Genomic DNA, 18,601 nt, shown 5'->3' on the forward strand with positions numbered 1-18,601 from the left:
ATATATATTTTTAGCTGTCCATATAATTTCTTTCTCTTTTTAGTAGAGATGGGGTCTCGCTCTTGCTCAGGCTGGTCTCGAACTCCTGAGCTCAAACAATCTGCCCACCTCGGCCTCCCAGAGTGCTAGGATTACAGGCGTGAGCCACCGCGCCCGGCCGAGAGTTCTTGAAGGTGAGGACACATCCAGTATTTATTTTTTTCCAGGGTAGAATTCAGTACAAACCAGCATTTTTTGAGCACATACTAAGTTGTACACACATCATCTCATTTATCTGCATAATAACCTGATAATAGATATTAGCACTTTGTTTTACAGGTGAAGAAGGTGAGACTTAGTGGTTAAGTAATGATGACTAACCAAGTGGTCACGTTGGAAGATAGTGTCAAAATGTGATGCAAAAGCCCTTTTATTGGTAAACTGCTATGCTGTACTGTCACCCAGTGGAAGGATTCTAATTTCATTCTTATTCTTTTATTTCTTACATTTTCTATAATAATGTGAATCTATTTTATATTAAAAAAATCTAATCAATTTAAAACATGTAAAGTGTTTAGATTAAAAATATGTATTTGTGTGTGTGCGGTATGAAAATATAAAACTACATGAACCTGAACACTATAACCTATGTTTAACATTTGGATAGATACTGTAATTAATGCTAAAAAAATGCAATAGACTTGTAAGTATTAAGGTTTCTGCTTCACAGTTCTTTTTCTTGGGAAAATAGCATCTATCGATTTAGGATCGTTAGTCCCAGATTCTGAATTGATTTTCTTATTTCGTTGTCAACATAATTAGCGGATTGTCTTTTAACAAGGAAAAGAAAAGCATATTCTTCATCTTGGTAGGCATGTATGTATATTGAAGGGTCATAGGTGATTTCTGAGGAGGTTTGGTGATTAGAGGAATAGTAGGATACATGAGTGGCTAGCAGACTCTGCAGGTTTTTGACAATAGTGGGGATTTGAGCATTTTTTTTCCTCCGTGTTTTTTCTCTCCCAGTGCCAAAATTTGATTTGAAGAGCAGCTATCAGTACTGTGGGAGACAAGTTAATTGTAGATAATTGAAGCAGCTAATTGAAGATTGTTTCTTTAGTTTTTCCCTACTTTCTTTCTCCCAAAGCTCCTTCCTTGTTGGCACTGAGCTTGCCCCAAAAGAGACCTTAGATATTTTGCCATAGTGAGTCTTGGTTAGAGCTCAGAATTTGCATTTTGACAAATGATCTAGGTGAATTTTATGCTCAGGCATATTTGAGAACCCTTGGGCTAGAATAAAGCCTGCATGAAGGGAAGCAGCAGGAAGTGAGGTTGTAAAGATGGGTGGGGTCCAAAATGGGAATAGCCTAAGTTGGAGCTGTGGGCTTGGGATGTGGTGCTGGGAGCTGCAGGGAGCCGGTGGCGGCTGCCCCGTAAGCAAGGGAGCAACTGTGGAAAGTGGATTGGAAGGAGTGGGCAGTGGGGGGCAGTCTGAAGGAGGAGGTACGGGCTGGCAGAACTGTTCAAGACATTTGGGCATGAGATGGAGGGGGTCTGAACTAGAACTGTGGCAGAAGGGTAGGACCAGGAAATAAGAGTCATTGAAGTGCTAGAACTGAAAGAGCCTTTTAAGTGATTGATGTGGGAGGCAAACACACTGGAGGGGGAAGAGGACAGAAAGGGTTTGAGGCTGTGCAGGCAGGAGGACAGTAGTACCTTAAACTGGTGGGAACTGGAGGGGGAGCTGTTCAGGAGGGAAGATCAGGAGTTCTTTAGGATGCATTTGAGCTTGACGTTCCATTGGGACTTGCATTTGAAGGTGTCCAGTAGGCAGGCAGAAATGTGTAGGTCCAGAGGGACTCTGACTGGAGAGAGCTGTATTTAGGAGTTTCCTCTGTAGAGGTGATTGTGGAAACCTATGTTAAGAGGAGATCACCATGGAGGACATTACAGATGAACAGAGGAGTCCTGGGGGAACAGTTATGGGATATGTGGAGGGTGGAGAGAGCTGTGGGAGGAGGAAGAGAAAGTGCTGTCACAGGAACCAAGGTGTGGAGGTGGTCAGCGGGTCTGAGTGCTGCAAAGAGGTTAAAGAAAATGAGGACTTACAAAAGGACGTCAGAGTTAGCTCACCTTTCATAGTAAGGGAAGAAACTGGACAGCCAGAGTGAATGCGTGAAGAGATGACGAGAAGTGCAAGTGAGTAATTTTTCAAAGTTTGATGGTAAAGGGCAGGAAGAGACATGCGTAGGTTGGGATGCGAGGAGGTTTTTGAGGTCATTGGAGACCTGTGTATATTTAGACGCTCAGCGTGGAGGAGGAGAAAGAGATCGAAGATGAGAGAGTAGGGTATGAGTCATGGAAGACTGTAGAGGGCAGTGGTTCACAATTATTCATTTGGTGCACATTTGTTTTTCATATATCAAGTGCCAGGACTATGCTGGGGCTATAGAGATAAGGGTCAGTCTTACTTGCTAAGTGACCCAAGAGAAGAACGAAAGTTGACGGTATGGATTTGAGCCTGGATGACTGGGAAGGTGGTGGCCCCACAGATTGGTGGACTTGGTTAGGAAATAACAGTGCAGTGCCAGAATAAATGCTGTGATGGTAATGGTACACAGTGTGCTGGGGGTGTACGGGAGGACCCCACTGGGGACTTGGTGCTGTACATGTCCTGTATAGGGTATGTGGCAGTCTTCCTTCTCCAGAAGGCAAGGAAGCTCATCTCAGGGACAAGCATGGTTGAATACTTTGAAAAGTGTTGGAAGCCTAATGGTTTGTGTGATTGAAGGAGAGGGAAGATATGCAAAGGTGGACGGGTGTCGGAACAAAAAGTGTCTTATGTGTCTTGAGGATCTTAGGGTGTTTTGTTTTGTTTTATTTTATTTTTCCTGAAATCTCTGGGGAACTGTGATAAGGATTTAAGCATAGATATGCAGTGATAGAAAGAGCTCCCTGGTAGCAATGTGTTGTGGTTCAGAGGATCAAGACTGGAAGCGGGGGCCAGGTAGGTAGACTGGTGTGCAGGTAGACTGGGAGTTGGTAGACTGATGGCCGTGCAGGTGAAGACAGGTGGGGACCTAGGCAGAGCAGGCACAGAATAGGTAGAAGAGATATTTAGGAGGTGGAGTTGACATGACAGGTTTTGAAAGGTTTTCATGGGGTTGGGAGGGTGAGAGGATGGGAGGGATTTGTGGAAAAGCTGAGATTGACTTCCTGCTTTCTGACTTAAGAGACTGTTTGGACGGTAGGAGGAAACCTTTCCTGGGGAAGATGCTTAATGTGCTGGGTGTGTTGAGTTCGAGGTTACTTGTGGGGCATCCAAAGGGAGATGCATGGTAGACAACTAACACACGTGTGCAAATCACACGAGGGTGTGGCCCAGAGAGAGAAAGATGGATGTGCACAGTGCAGGAGTGATAGCTGAGACTATCTCGTGCAAAAGACACCCTGGGAGCTTGTAGCCCGCATACAGCCTCTCAGCCCAAGAACTGATTATGCATTTTCTGAATTTTCTGAGTGCCTTCTTGCCTTTCCTCTCTTAGCTATCTACAGTGTGGCCATTGGACTCTTATTGGGGTTAGGCACAAAAAGAAAAAAAATTATGGTTCCCAAATATACTTAGTTTTACTACTGATTAGCAGATGTGATGAGAGGATTAGATTCTTAGAAGAGGAGGATTAGATCCTACAGTGAGACTTGGATTACTTGGGAAACTCATCTATATGTCAATACTTGGTCTCCCTTATCCTTTACCATGGGTTCTGAAAATTTTTTTTTTTACTACATTTTATTTCTTATTAAGCCCATGGGAATATACAACTATGTTATTTCTTGTTTTCTTTTAAAAAAAAAATCAATGGCTGATTAGATATTGTCCTTGTTAGGAAGATAAATGAATTAGAATATGTAGTTTTTCAGAACTTTTTTGCAGGTCAATCTGTGTTATTTATTTTGCTCCTCTGGCACTTCTCTTTTTAGTAGGAAATGAATTAACAAATATACAATTTATGGCCCTTTTCTGTATTGAATTGAAGCACAGTTGAGATGTTGCCCCAGAAATAAAACTCCTGTCTGGAGCATTTTTTCATTGGAGCCTCCATCATAGCTTTTATTTATTACTGAGAATTTTTCTGGGGATGTAAAGGACAGGTGTCTTGTCCCTGTGGAGGTGTTGTTTTCTGTTAGCAGTAGGAAAACTATGAAGTTCTTACTCTGTCCTTTTGGCTGAAAAACAGCATCTAAATCTGAGCTTCCTTAAGTGAATGTGATGTTTAGCTTCTGAAGAGAGACCCTAATAAGGACTGGCATAGATTTATGTGCAGACCACATGTGGACTTTGTTTAAATCCTGTTTTGAATAGATAAACTGAAAAAGACATTTTTGAGACTGTGGGACAAAGTCAAACATAGACTGATATTAAATTCTACTAAGGAATTATCAGTGATTTTGTTGTTTGTGAAAATGATGCTGTGATGATGTTTTAAAATGTCCTTGTCTATTAGAGACGCACATTGAAGTATTTACAGGTAAAATGATGTGATGTTTGGGATTGGCTTTACAAAATACCAAAGCAAAATTAGTTGGGGTGTGTAGATGAGATCTGATTGGCAGAATGTTGATAACTGTTCATTACCCTGTTCTCACTTTATATGCATTTGTGAACATTTCCATTTAAAAAAAAGATTTAACGAAAGTGAACGTAGTAGAATGTAGTAGCCAAGAAGAGGAGGGTCTCTCTCTCATTTTTAATACTTCTGTGGCACACTTGTCACTCTTTCTGCACATAGAGTAATAATCTTTCTGTCTTTCCTGTCCCAAGAACAGAGGAATAAGACAGCACAGCTAAACTGTGTGTGTGTGTGTGTGATGGTAATGCTGTACCATCTGGGACTTGGGCAGCTTTCAGGGCAGGTTCTACCTTATCCTCCCCATAGGCTTTAGCTTCCAGTGGAAATGGGAATGCAGGGTTCTTGTCTCCTTACATTTCTGTGACTTTTGAATGAGAGAGACATGGGAGGGCAACTTGAGTGGAGTGATCTGTAAAGAGAGGTGGAATTGCAGAGAGTAGAAATTTAAATATGAGGCATGTTTCCACATATAGACCTTGTGATGCAGATACTGGCGTTTCCTTCTTTTATCCTTCCTTCCTTCCTTCCTTCCTTTCTTTCTTTCTTTCTTTCTTTCTTTCTTTCTTTCTTTCTTTCTTTCTTTCTTTCTTTCTTCATTTTCTTCCTTCCCTTCCTTCCTGTCTTGCTCTGTTGCCTGGGCTAGAGTGCTGTGGTGTCAGCCTAGCTCACAGCAAACTCAAACTTCTGGGCTCAAGCGATCCTCCTGCCTCAGTCTCCCGAGTAGCTGGGACTACAGGTGCATACCATCATGCCTGGCTAATTTTTTCTATTTTTAGTTTGGCTAATTTCTTTCTATGTTCATTAGAGACGGGGGTCTTGTTCTTGCTGAGGCTGGTCTCGAACTCCTGACCTCAAGCGATCCTCCCGCCTCTGCCTCCCAAAGTGCTAGGATTACAGGCATGAGCCACCACACTCGGCCTTTTTTCTTTCTGATTAGTTCAAACTTGTGCTGGAATCAGACACTTCAGTGTTTCAAACCAAAGCATGAGTGCTGTGTGTGTGCGTGTGTGCGCACGTGTGTGTGTTTGTGTTTCTAACCTCACACCTGAAGTTCTGCCCTTTGCAGACAGCAGGACAGTGAAATGAGTTGATTACAAAGGGAAAATGATTTCAGTGAACCCACATGGACTTGTTTGCTTCTTTGAATTATTCCCAGCACGATAGGATGTTAATATGTCATCTCAGAGGCAGATGGGCCCATCCATTTTGATCATCAGCTCTGTTGTTATTTGGCGTTTAGAACTATGCCTTTCCTCTCAGGATCTTCAGATGCTTAGAGGAAGACCCAGGGTTTTCTTGACACCAGCTGCTGCTTTGCTTAAGCAGATAGAATAAATTAAGCCCTTCAGCCTCCTTGTACTCATCTCTGTTAACTATGTCACCACAGTGAAAAGGTCTGTGATGGCAAAAGATGGTCGTTTTCCGAGGACGTGATAGACTCTTGGCCCAGAACTTCCTGAGTCTGGGATTATTTATTCATTGATTTGTTCAACTAATTTTTCCACAGTACCTGTTATGCACTAGTAGTGTCTGTACTGGTTGCTGGTTCACAGGGGTGAACAGTCTCTCACAGAGCAGGGTTTTCTGTTCACTGCGGCAAATTCCAGTTACGTTGGTTCTGGGGATTATGGACGTGAGAAGCTCAAAGGGTTTCAGGAACTAATGAGGTCTTCTTAACTTGTCTTGTTCTTCATGCCCCCTCAGCAATTCTATGATACTGTGTTACTAGCCCCTGACATCCCTTTCTGGGGAAAAGATGGAGAGAAGTTCCCTTGTGGTACAGAGTTTGCTCTGGCAGGGCCTCCTTTAGGCAGCAGAAATTGTTATTCAGTCATTCAACAAATGTATGTATATATTTGGTTCCTACTAATTGCAAAATAATCACATGTGAGGACTCAGAATCAATTTAACTTCGTCTTACCTTTAGGGCACGTGCGTTCTCAGCTCCACATTTTCGTATATGCTGGAACATTTTTTTTTATTTCAAAATATTAAGGGGGGGTACAAATGTTTTTGTTACCTGGATACGTTTTATAATGCCTAACTCAGGGCTTTTAGGGTGCCCATCGTGAGAACAGTGTTCATAGTGACTTATCTGATTGGTGGATTTGGAGGAAGAAATTGGGCATAAAAGGGTGGCCCAGCCCCTTCCTCTGCCCTTCCTCCTGGAGCTGGCGAGCTGGCCTGCTCATCAGGAGAGGAGCTCTGGGCCACCGTGGCCCTGCTCGTGTGACGAAGGAATGTACCGACTGACACTGCTGAGGACCGGTGGGCAAGTCTTATCTCAATCCAGGGATCAGTTCCTCAAGGAAGGAACTTTTAACAATTAAGCCACAGTCTCAGATATCACCTTTATAAGTAATAAGGGTGATATTTTGTCCCTTCTATGCTTTTTTGGTGTTATTTCTAAATTGGTTCAGAGCTAGGAAGGGGGAGAGAGTGTCATTTATGGATCCTCCTTGAAGTGCACAACATAGTGAAAAAGAAGTCCCCCTTCAACCCAGTGGCCGTCACCACAGCCTGTAAATGCTTCCAGAAATGCTCTGTGCTTATATGAACATATCCAGGCACGTGTAAGCGTACCTTCTCTCGTTTTCTTGTACACAGTGATGGACACTGTTCTCTATTAGCTTTTTCTACTTGCTATATTGTGATGGTCTCTTTGATACTTGTTATTGGCTCTATACTATTCCCCAAAATGGATTTGTATTAATTTTTACAACCAGAAAGAATAAAAATATGCTATTTGAGCTTCACACCCTGTTAAACTATAAAGCTCTGCTGGTGGGGGACAGGATAGCAATTGCTGTCTACGCTTTCTTCACATGGAAGAGGTGTATCGTGTCTCTCTCTATATACAGGTGATGAGACTTGACTTAGTCCTTGATAATGGAGAGCACACTGGAAATTTACTATGTATTGACCTACTTTTTCAGAAAACCTATTGCTGCCATTTATCCAGGAACTGTAAACTGAGTAATACATAAAATGTATCTTTGGGGCAATTAGTAATAATTTTTATGAAGGAGCTCCTTGATACTGACAGCTAAAAGTTGTCCTGGATGTTTATATAAATGTGTATGTTCAAAAAATCAGATATCTCAGTAAAATTATAAGATTACGAATGTTTGCAGTGTTACGTTCTGTGTTTTAGTTGCTGAGTCTGGGTGCAGTTTCCGTTCCACAAAAATCAATGCATTTGAGTGTCTCTCCAGGTCTTTTTCCCTGGGTCGTTAATCCCTAAGCAGATTTAGTTCTTGACAGAAGCTTTTCCAAAGGTGCTGGTGTTGATTATATTACGCAGACCTAACGTAAATGATGTTTAACCAGTAACTAACCCCTGATCTTTACATTAGGAGTCTCTGCATGGTAAAAATCCAGTCTTTGTTAAGTTATGGTAATTCATATCATCTTAGTTTTCATTTTATTGTTCTTTCCATTTAATTCCTCTTAATATTCCACTTGGAGACATTAAGATGTTCCATTAACAAAAGCCAGTGGATGCTGTTAGTGGTACTGTTCTTCTGCTAGCTCACTTGCCTTTTGCTTATAAATACCAATAGTGAGGCTGCTGGCTTTTAGCGTATGCATCAGTCAGGCTTCAACAGGAGAAATGGAACCAGTAGGAGACATAGGAAGAGATATATTGCAAGGAGCTGGCTTCCTTGATTATGGGGGCTGGCTAGGCAAGCCTGAAACCCACAGGGCAGCCTGTCAGGAAGGGCATGGCTGACGCTGTTGTCCTCAGGTGGAATTTCTTCTTCAGAGACGCCTCAGGGCAGCTCTTAGAGCTTTTCAACTGATTGAAGAAGGCCCACCCAGATTAGCAAGGATAATTTCCCTTGCTTAAAGTCAATTACGGGCTTTACTCACATCTACTAAATGATTTCACAGCAATGCCCAGCTTAGTGTTTGAGTGAATAACTGCACTGTTGACAACTAAGAGTGACTAGGTTGACAACTAAAACTAACCATTGCAGTGTGTTTCTGCGTTGCTTGTTAGAATTATTCTGGTTCTAGCAGTCTGATGCAGCCTGCCTGGAGCTTTGCTCAATTGGCTGCATGCTTTTCTCTCTCCGTCCCCACCTCTCCTGCAGTTAAGTTAACTCAGCTTACTGCTGTACCCGGAGCAGCTTCTGCTCTGCTCCAGTGCCAGACATCTACGATCTCTTTTTTCCTTTGATGTTTAAATAAAGTGTTTTCTCGTCTGTTATTTGTCTTACCAGGACAGAACGTTCTTATTGTTTTCTTTATTAGCTTAAAGTCAGCTTGGCACCCTTTCCAGCAGGAGCTTTAGTTTTCAAAGACAATAGTCACAAAATTGGATGCTGCTGTTGTGGCTCTTAGCTGTTGTCATTGTTCTTGTCGCCTTAACTTGGGGAAATGCCATATTGGAGGTTTGATAGGACTAAAACAGAATAATCTAATTGCTTCTCTGTGTTTTGTGCTGCTTTCTCCGAATAGTTCTCGTCCAACTTCCAGAACATTCTCTTTCAAGACTTTGCCCTTTTGTGTTGGATTTCTGAAGTTGCAAAATCCCATTATCATTATCTGAAGAGCAACATGTATCAAATTTGATTCATTTCACATTAGAAAGTGTTCAAGCTTTATAAGGAAGTTGCTCCAAGTATGTCCTTCCCTGAGCTAGCCCAGTGTTTTGAATTATTATTATTAAATTATAAAAATCTTTGTTTCTCTAGAATTTTTTCTAATTGCCTATTGAACATTTTCATATCCTCATTCCTTTATTCTATCTTTTTACATTCTGACAGCAGGGAGGCCCTGGGGCAGTTGGGATGCTTATGTGATGCCTGAAGACTTCAACTAGTGAGCAAAGTGGAAGTCACATCATCTTTTTTGACCTTGCCTTGGAAGCCATGTTGCCTCATTTGTCTCATTTCTGTTGGTCATAGATAAAGGCACAAAGCCACCCAGATTCAAGGAGAGGGCACTAGACTCCATCTCTTGATAGTGGAGTGGCAAGATTCTAGAAAAACATGTTGGGCAGGAGATATTATTATGGGCATCTTTGGAAAAAACGGTTTGCCCTCTGTCTACCCTCTGGCCATGACGATTCACATCTCCCCCACATGCAAAATACACGCTCCAGCTGCTAAAAGTTTCATCCCGTTGTGGCATCAGGCTTGTGGTCTGGGTACAGATGAGGCTCCCCAGGACCAGTTTCCTGGGTGTAGCTCCTGGAGTTATCAATCTGAAGACCTGTGAACTTAAGAGACCTGCTGGACATCCACCCAAAATACAACGGGAGGGCACGCATCTTAAAGGCCTGCCCAAAAGGGGGAAAACATGGTGCACATAGGTCTATGGCAGTTCTGGAATCTAGCCCGCTGTGTGTTGCCAGCTCCTTAATCAGGGCTCTGTCCTATTCCACTGTTTTCTGTGGCTCTTGGTTCCACTGTCAGGTCCTGCTCTTTAAGTCACCCTTCCTTTTCTGTAAGAAAGAGCCAGTGTTTGCAGCTGAGTAGCCTTCTCAGACTGCTTCCTGCCGGCAAAAGTTTGGGATCCAAAGGCCTCATTTCATTGTGTACTCTCTCTCTTTCTTTTAGTCTAACTTGGCAGTATTTTGTAGTACAATTATCTAAAATTTTATTGGGTTTTCTGTGAACCTTACTGGGTTCACTCTGTTAGAAAGACCCATGACCGCAAGATGCCTGCCTGTGAGAATGCTGAGGGGCCATGCCCTGTGCTTCTCAGAATCCCTGCTGTTCAATGCTGGGATTCTACAAGGCAAGCTCTTAAGATCCTCAGAAAGCTTTAGGTATGTTGAAAGTGTCTACGAGGGCACCCCCTTGGATGTTTCTGAAGTCTTAACAAAGGGTTGTAGCCTGGATTTAAATTTTTACTCGGAAACCATTTCTTGGTTTCAGAATTGTTTGATTTTTAGAGAGATGGGCATGAGAAATGGCTTTATATTTAACAGTTTGTTCTTTACCTCATCTCTCTCTGCTCACATTTTATCATTGGCAGTGAGCAGAACTCAGGTGTCATTTTAAGTGTTTTGCCTGGAAATCTCTTTGGCTCCATCACTGAGTTCATTAGGCACATTTCTATTTCCCACTTTACCATAGATGTCAGTGTTGCCAAACTCTCTGTCACTGCATAAGAATTCTCCTTTTCTCTAGCTTCCAGTAATATTTTCCTTGCTCTCCTTTAAGCCCTCACGGACAACCTTCTTAAAAACAATAGTTACTTCGTTATCTTGTGCTCTTTGTGTGTGTCAGGAATTTGGAAAAGGCTTGTCCGGACTTGGGCTCTCTCGTGCTTACTGTCAGCTACCATGGAAGCGAGTCTGACAGTCATGGAGCTTCTGTGGTTGTGGCTGCTTTAAGTCACTCAGTTTGGGGGTGTTTAGTTCTAGTTAGTGACTGCTGATTTCTTGCTGGCCTTTGTCACCCTCAAGTCTCAGCATATCTTCTGCTCTGCTTTCAGAAATGCAGATTCGATCATTTCCCTTCCCCTATGCCCACCTGCAAGCTTTCCCCCCATTGTCTGCATTCGAAACCCTCTGACCGGTTTTACAACAGAAGGTGTAAACTCACAGGCCAAATTTGGAAAATTGGTCCCACAGGCACATTATTTTTTAGGCTATGCAGAGGAATTTTTTTGAAACTTGACATCCTTGTTAACATTAAAAAAAAACAAGAGCTTTCACATAAAAATCTAAATTATCTACTTTCTAGAAGAATCAGAAGATCTGGCAACACTGGGGCTGCCTCCCTGTGGCAGCTGTCAGGCAGCACTTGGTGCTCCCTCACAGTGGACACGTCCTCGTCAGATCTTGTGCCAGCTTTTCCCTTTGCATTTTCTGCTTGGGTCCTGGAGGCCTTTGGCTTTGACATTCAGATCGTACAGGTTCTTCACACAGCTTTTCCAGCCTTACTCTTAGCCATTTTTTAAAAAACCAACCTCTAGACACCAGTCCTTGTTGACCCAGCCACGTTACATGAGTCAGTAGAACTCACTAAGTTCTTACCTTCTTTCTGGGTGGAATAACTCCTTTCTCTGCACACTGAGCTCTTACTGGTCCCTTAAAAACCACCTTCTCATACTTTCCCTTGACAGATAGTCATCTGCTCTCCTGTGGACTCACAGAATTTGTATCTTTGTTACAGTGTTCATATTTTATTGGAATTATTAGCTTACATGGCTGTCCACCTCTCTGGACTGTGAACTACTCCAAGGTATAGGCTTTTATTTTATTCACCTGTGGTCTAGAACTTGTTATAAAGGTGGGCAGTCAATAAAACTTTGTTGACCAAATGAAAAAATAAGTGATTTTTTAAAAAATGGCCAAAGCAAGCTCTCTGCCCTGAAGGAGTATATAGTTTAATATGTCTTCTGTCAAATGTAATACAAAGTAGAATGATATACAGGGACAGGTAGGATTCCAATTGGGAGGATCAACAGAAGCTTCTTGGATAAGGAAAAAATAGATAGAGAATGTGGAAGAGTAGATTAGGCCAAGATATTTGTGTAATGCGTATGTAAAATGGTAGACTCATGAAAGTATGCAATTTGTACATGACTGGATTGTAGGGTATCCTAAAGGAATGTGGTGGAAAATAAGTCTTGAAAGGTAATTTACGGCCTAGGGAATGGAGAGACTTGAATATTAAGGAATCTGGACTCATCCTGTAGGCAACAGTGAACTCTTGTAGGTATTTTTGAGAAAGTGCTTATGTGCCCCTATGGGCCAATATGAAGGATAAACTAGGCAAGAGGTCAGAGGCCTGGAGATTGATTAGTAGTTTGTTTTAATAGGCAAGGCAAGAGATCAACATCAAAGGGGGCCTGACCCAGCACAGTGGCAGCAGAGGAGGTAAGATTTGCAGAATGTAATGCTTGATAGATTTGGGTTGTGAAAAAGGTTAAATGTATTCATAATAATAGCGTCTGTTGTGTTTTGAGTGTTTATTATATGGTAGGCATTGTGTTAGGAGCTCTGTATGACTGTGCCCTTTGGCCAGCACGATGGGGGTGGGGGCTGCGATGGAGTTCAAAGGCATTAACTAAGAATAAGGGGCTAACTGGAGAAGTGTCAGAATGAGGCTGGAGGTAGAGGATTAACAGATGGGTTGGAGGTGGTGAACTCAATTTTGAGAAATTGATATGATGTTCATATTCAGCAGAGCACTTGGAAAACAAGACTAAGGTGAGACTTCCAAGGCCCTCAGCTTAGATGAGGGTGGGGAGGCTGTGGAGAAGGTGTGTTCACTCAGGGCGACAGTGTCTGGTGAGCTGAGAGTGTGTACTGGGCAGGGAGCAGCCACGTTTATGGTGAAGACAGAGAACAAAGGACAGTTGGAGACAGAGAATGACAAGAGAAGTAGGAGGAGAAATGTAATGCGAAAGCTTGAAGTGAAAGAGTGGGGTTCTGCTGTGTTTATAAGACGGCGTTATGGCCACAGAGAAGAGCACTGAATTACACTATTAGGAAGTCATTACATCTTGAAGGGAGAGAGAGTGGTTTTGGTGGCCTAGTGGGGAGAGATGTCATTTTGTATAGTATTAAAGAGTGAGGATGGGATAGGAAGTGAGGGCAGCAATCAGAGACTATCTTTAGAAAAATGTTGACAGTGAAAAGGAACAGTGGTGGAGTGATTCTCAAGGAAGAAGCAAAATCAAAGGGGTTCCTCCCCACTCACCCCCTTTTGGTAGAAGTACAGGAGAGACCTGAATATGTTCATGGCTGAGTGTAGAGGAGCCTGGGCCTGGCTGGCTGTTAAGTGTCTTGAAGGAAGGAACCAGTGAGTAGCTACACGAGGAGCATGCAGGAGGCCCTGGTCTTGGAAAGGAGAAGGAATCCATTTTCCTTGCACACAGAAGGAAAAGAGGCTAAGAAGGGTGAGAGTGTGAAGTTGGTTAGAAAGAGAGGGGCTGTGGGTATCAGTTGAATGGACTTGGTGCTCTCAGGGTAGCAGATGAAGTTATTTTAAGCGGTTGGGGCTCGGTGAGGTTAGGGCACTGCTGGGAGCAGCAGTAGTGGAGGCTGGGAACAGAGAGCTACGGTTCTGATCCTAGCATTGTCACCTCCCAGCTGTAGGAGCCTGGGCCCCTTGTTTAACTTTACCCATGTAAAACTGAAAACTGGGGCAATAAAATGATTCTCAGCTCATAGGGCTACTGTGAAGATTAAATTAGTTAATATATTTAAGGTGCGTACGGTGGAGTTCCTGGCATTAGACAAGTACCAGCTGGGGTGAGGCTGAAGCTGAGTGGAAGTGTTGTCTAGCACAGTGCTTCTCCAGCCTGAGAATGTGAACCACCTGCAGATCTTGCTGAAAAGGAAGATTGTGATTTAGGGGTTTTAGGGTGGAGCCCAAGATTCTGCATTTCTGGCAAGCTCCCAGGTGCTGTTGCTGCTGCTGGTCCGTGACGACACTTGGAGCAGCGGGGTTGTAGCAGCACTGGTGCCACAGCTAGGAGTGGCCGGTGGTCATCTGTAATGGCCCCAGGTGGCATGGCTATATGACTGGGGCTCTTGTTGCCAGCTGCCAAGGGTTGGAGAATGGATGTCATGGCTGGCCCCAGGGCTTCCTTCTTAGGTGTGGGTTGGTTAGGAGGACACCTCTGGCTGTGTACATGGCAATCCACACACATGTGGCATGGCGGACTAGTTAACGCAGCATCGAGAGAGGCAGCTTTGGGTGCCAGGCCTTAGAAGATGGGGAGTGAATCTCCTGCCCTCCCACCAGCGAGGCCAGGCAGTAGGTGCAGGACGGAGGAGTGGAGAGAGGCGGTGGTCACAGGGCGGCCATGTGAGCGTATATAATGTACTGCTAAAACCTTACTGAGTCTAATTTTGTTTGTTGATTTTCCATGATTTAGAAGGCTTTTGTTTGCTTGGCAGCGACTCAAATAAGTTATAAACAGCAATTATTAAATAGTTAGAAATATTTTTTATACTTCTAGTCAGTAGAATGCCTGATAACAGAAATGTTACTGTGTGTGGCCTTCTGCTGCGTCCTTGACAGGCAGACGTGAGGGTGGTGGCTCCTGGGTCACGTGGGTGTTGGCTGTAGTCTGGCAGGCAGTGTCTTCAGCAGGTGGGGGACAGGCTGAGTGCAGGGTTCCCAATGAGGGGGCAACTCATTCCGAGGAGATTCCAAAACCCCGTGTCTGGGGAGAAGGTAATGCAGCAGTGGAAGAAGCTGGCAGGTGCTTTTATTGGGCAGGTGGGCGTGTCAGATTGAGATAATTCTGTTAAATTTTGGTCAGCATTTCTTTGGGTCATATTCCTCTTCTGTTCAGTAGCGTGTCACAGACACACGCTTGCATTTCTGACATATTTCGTGCCCTATGATAGAAAGTTCATCCGTTGGCTCTGATGCTCTCCTTCATGTCCTTCGTCCTGGTTCTGGTGTCAGGGACCAGGAACATGTACAGAGGTGGTGACACCTAATATTTATAGATGGCTCCTGTTTAGAGTGACACCACTGGAGTGATTCGTCAGGCCGCTCTAGTGACTGTTCCCCACGTTGCTGTCATCGCCTCTCTGTGGCTGCTGCGTCCTAGCCCTGCCTCTCCCATCTTGCCTGGTGGCCACCAGACCTGGCCAGTAAACCACACTGCTCCCCTGTCTGTCTGGCTGAGCCTGTTTTCTTTTCTTGTGGGAATCGGAACTTTGGTTCATTTCTTTTTTTTTTTTTTTTTTTTTTTTTTTATTTCAGCTTATCATCGTGGAGGTACATGGTTCATTTCTTTAATGGCTTTTCCTAAAGGTGCTGTTTAGAGAAAGGGAAGAAAAAATTACTTTCCTTTTCATGTGTGGTATAAATACCAACTGCTTAATTCTATTTTATGCCCACTCTCAGGAATAGACATTACTGCATGTGAAACCTTTTCTAACCTCACTATTGCCAACTATGACCCGAGGGATTTGTGAGAATATGAATTCCTCTAGATATCCCCTAAATTTAGCTCATTTTCTGAGAAGCAAGGGTTTTTTTTTTTAAATCCCTGACAGATAAAGTAGAGAATAAATTCATTCTACCACCTCTTGGCTTTACTAAATGAGCAAATTATTTACTAGAACAAGAGGAATGTAATAGTTACTACAATCAGAATTCTGAATAATATCCATTCTCATCATTGTAGTGGGCGAGGGGCAGATAGAAGCTTTTACACACCTCTTTTTTTTTTTTTTTTTTTTTTTTAAGTTTTTACTCTGCAAAGTGTTCTTCAGTTCCTAAAAAGAAGATCATTTGCTAAACTATGGGGAACTTAGTTGGCTCTGAAATGTAAAGGTTGTTTCTCGTCATCCCTACAAAATCCCTACAAGGATGTAACTTTGTAAAATTGATTTCTGGTCTCTTCAGTAGGAGTCAATGTCACATAAAAATACCATGGAACCTGGGTTTCAAATTATGCTGCAAGTTTATTCCTAGGAGTAAGCTGAGGGGACATTCTCAAAGACAAACTTGTATTCTCATTCTTGTGACTATTACACCAATATTTTTCCCTACATAGATGTTTGAGTGTTCTTTGTCTTAATTTCGTCAACATTTATACTATTTGTTTAACCTGTTTAACCAACATTTATTGCGTTAAGTCCCATCACACCATTTCTTTCAATGTTTGGAGCTATAATCCTAGACATTTTGTTTTATTTTTCTCTCTTCCAGCAAATAAAACTAGGAAGGAGACAGCGAGGTTCTAAAATAAAATAAAAATGGAAGAGAATGGCCATTTTATTGTTTATAGTTGGATCCTTCTTGTGGAAATGAAACCGACATCTTGTAAATATAGAACCAGAGACAGGAAAGGGCATAAACTAAATTTTAGGGTATAAAGCGGGATTCTCTCTGGAAAGAGAGATTTCCTTGGTGTAGTCTCTTGGGTGGGTACTTGAAGAATACTAATTCATCAGCAACCCTTGGTTTCTACAGTTTTAGTAAAGGTAGAGTTTTATTCTGTTTCTGATACATAATTTTACTTGTTTTGTCTCTTCTTAGTTAACAGTATGTTTTATAATAGATAATTCTTTCTTTTAAATGTAGTCATTAAGATATGTCCCGCTATGTTGCTATCAGCATGATTAGTGTTGCTAAGAAAATAATTAATTTTATTGTATATGTCAACAGAAAATTATTTTCTCTTTCCTTAGCCATTTCTTTGTAGCTGTAAAATGAACAATCTGTTCTGAAAATCTTGAAGTGCATTTCAGCATTTTTTCTATAGTACTTAGCCAGCATCTATAAGCACCATTAAAATCACAATCATTTGAATAGGTTTTTTACAACAGCTCAAAATGCAAGTAAGAAAAATATCTTATGCCAAGCACAGAGAGTTTTCACTGAGTACTAAGTGTTTTGAAGATAAATTGGTTAAAAAATATTTTTTTTTTTGAAGTGGAGAAAAAGGATTTTTTTTTTTTAAAAAAAAATTGAGCATAACTATTTGCAATTATGAATAAGAATTTTTTACTTGCTTTTTAACTTTCTGTGTTGGTGTTCAAATCTTCAAATCTTCTAGACCAAGTGATCAGGATGATGTTCTGTATGGTAATGCCCTCAAGTCAAACCCACCTCCTAGCAAGCATTGTTTATGACTTCACATTGGCCTGACATGTATAGATACCTAAGTTGAAGTTCTGTGGCGTTTCCCTTGGGTTAAATGATGCTTCTGTGATATAACTAAATATTGTCTGTTACAGAAAATAGTCTTTCTTTACATCACAGTCTTTCAGGGTCTTCACAGGACATTTTTAGACAACTTCTTTCTGATGTTTCTTCAATGGCATGAGGAGACTTACATTTGAATGGGAGTCTGAAGGCTTTGCTTCTTGCCTTGACTTTGCTCTCAGAACTTTGTGATCTTGGGTCACTTTCTGGGCCTTCCTCTCCTCCTCTGTAATGTGAAGGGGCTAGATTGTCTGGAAGCTCCCTTTCCACTCGAAGTTTCTCTGCATCATTGGACACTGGCTGTTGTTGCGTTCACATCGTGTTCACCTGCTACAGTGCTTTGTTTAATTACGTTTCAGCACATTTTTTTAAGGCAAATTACTCTGGTCAGAGACTCCTTTTCAGTCATCCTGTCCTTTTAAAATTTTGCTTTTCTAACCACAAAGACATTTGGAAAGCGTGCCCTGTGGACTACATCTCCGCCCTAGCTCAAAACAATGTGAAATAATTGACGAAGACTGATTATCATCCAAACACTGGCACGGCTGCTGCTTACCAAGCTGTGTTCCTGTCAATCTCACACGTGTCATAAATGCTACAAAGTGTGTGAACAATAGTCTGATTTTGTTTTGCTCAAGTAGGTTGAACAGAATTCCTGGGAAAACAAGCATGATGTCAGGTTCTGAAAAAGAGCAAGGAGGCAACAGAAGGGTGTTTGCTTTGTCGACTTGGGTTTTAGATCGCTGGCACCCCTAGTGTCGCAGGCTTCGTTTGGCTTCCTGATTTCCCCGCCTTTGCTGGGTCAGCAGGACGTTGCTTGCATGCACTTCCTTAGGCAGTTTTGAAGCCTGCCACATGGCCTTTTAACTAGTAGCGTTAACTGAAGTAAAAGTGAAAAATGAGCTTGATACTTAACAGCTTACGTGCGTGGTGTTCTCCCAAAACATTTGCTCTATACAAATATAGTCATGCACTTCAGGAACACAGTATTTTTGGATAGAGGGTGAGTGTCAGAGTCTGGAGGCCATGTACTCTTTTGGGGTATTAACCTCTAGTAATCCCTGGATTCACAGCCACTCAGGTTACTTTCGCGGTAGTGTGTGTGCTGTGTAACACATGCGACTGATGAAGAACCGTGTGGCCTTGCTTTGATGCAGGTAAGAAGAGTTCCTGGGTCAAGCGGTCACCTTCATAAAACCGAAGACGGTGACTGGGAGTGGAGTGACGACGAGATGGATGAAAAAAGTGAAGAAGGGAAAGCCGCTTTTTCTCAAGAAAAGGTAAATGACGTTTATGACAATTAGCTAATCAGTGTAAATTTTACTTTTGTGAGGTTTGTGTGTGCGT

The 18,601-nt window shown here is 42.3% G+C and overlaps 1 protein-coding gene across 2 annotated transcripts in view; it reads left to right on the forward strand.

The window, feature by feature from the left end:
* STK39 (serine/threonine kinase 39) overlaps nucleotides 1–18,601 on the forward strand; it is a 269,188-nt gene that overhangs the window by 134,840 nt on the left and 115,747 nt on the right. For both annotated transcript variants that reach the window (XM_069471755.1, XM_069471765.1), the window contains exon 11: nucleotides 18,412–18,534. In XM_069471755.1, coding sequence (XP_069327856.1) covers nucleotides 18,412–18,534 — 123 coding nt within the window. The remainder of the gene's footprint in view (nucleotides 1–18,411; nucleotides 18,535–18,601) is intronic.

Source organism: Eulemur rufifrons, chromosome 1 (assembly GCF_041146395.1).
Source record: "Eulemur rufifrons isolate Redbay chromosome 1, OSU_ERuf_1, whole genome shotgun sequence".
NCBI classification, from domain to species: domain Eukaryota; kingdom Metazoa; phylum Chordata; class Mammalia; order Primates; family Lemuridae; genus Eulemur; species Eulemur rufifrons.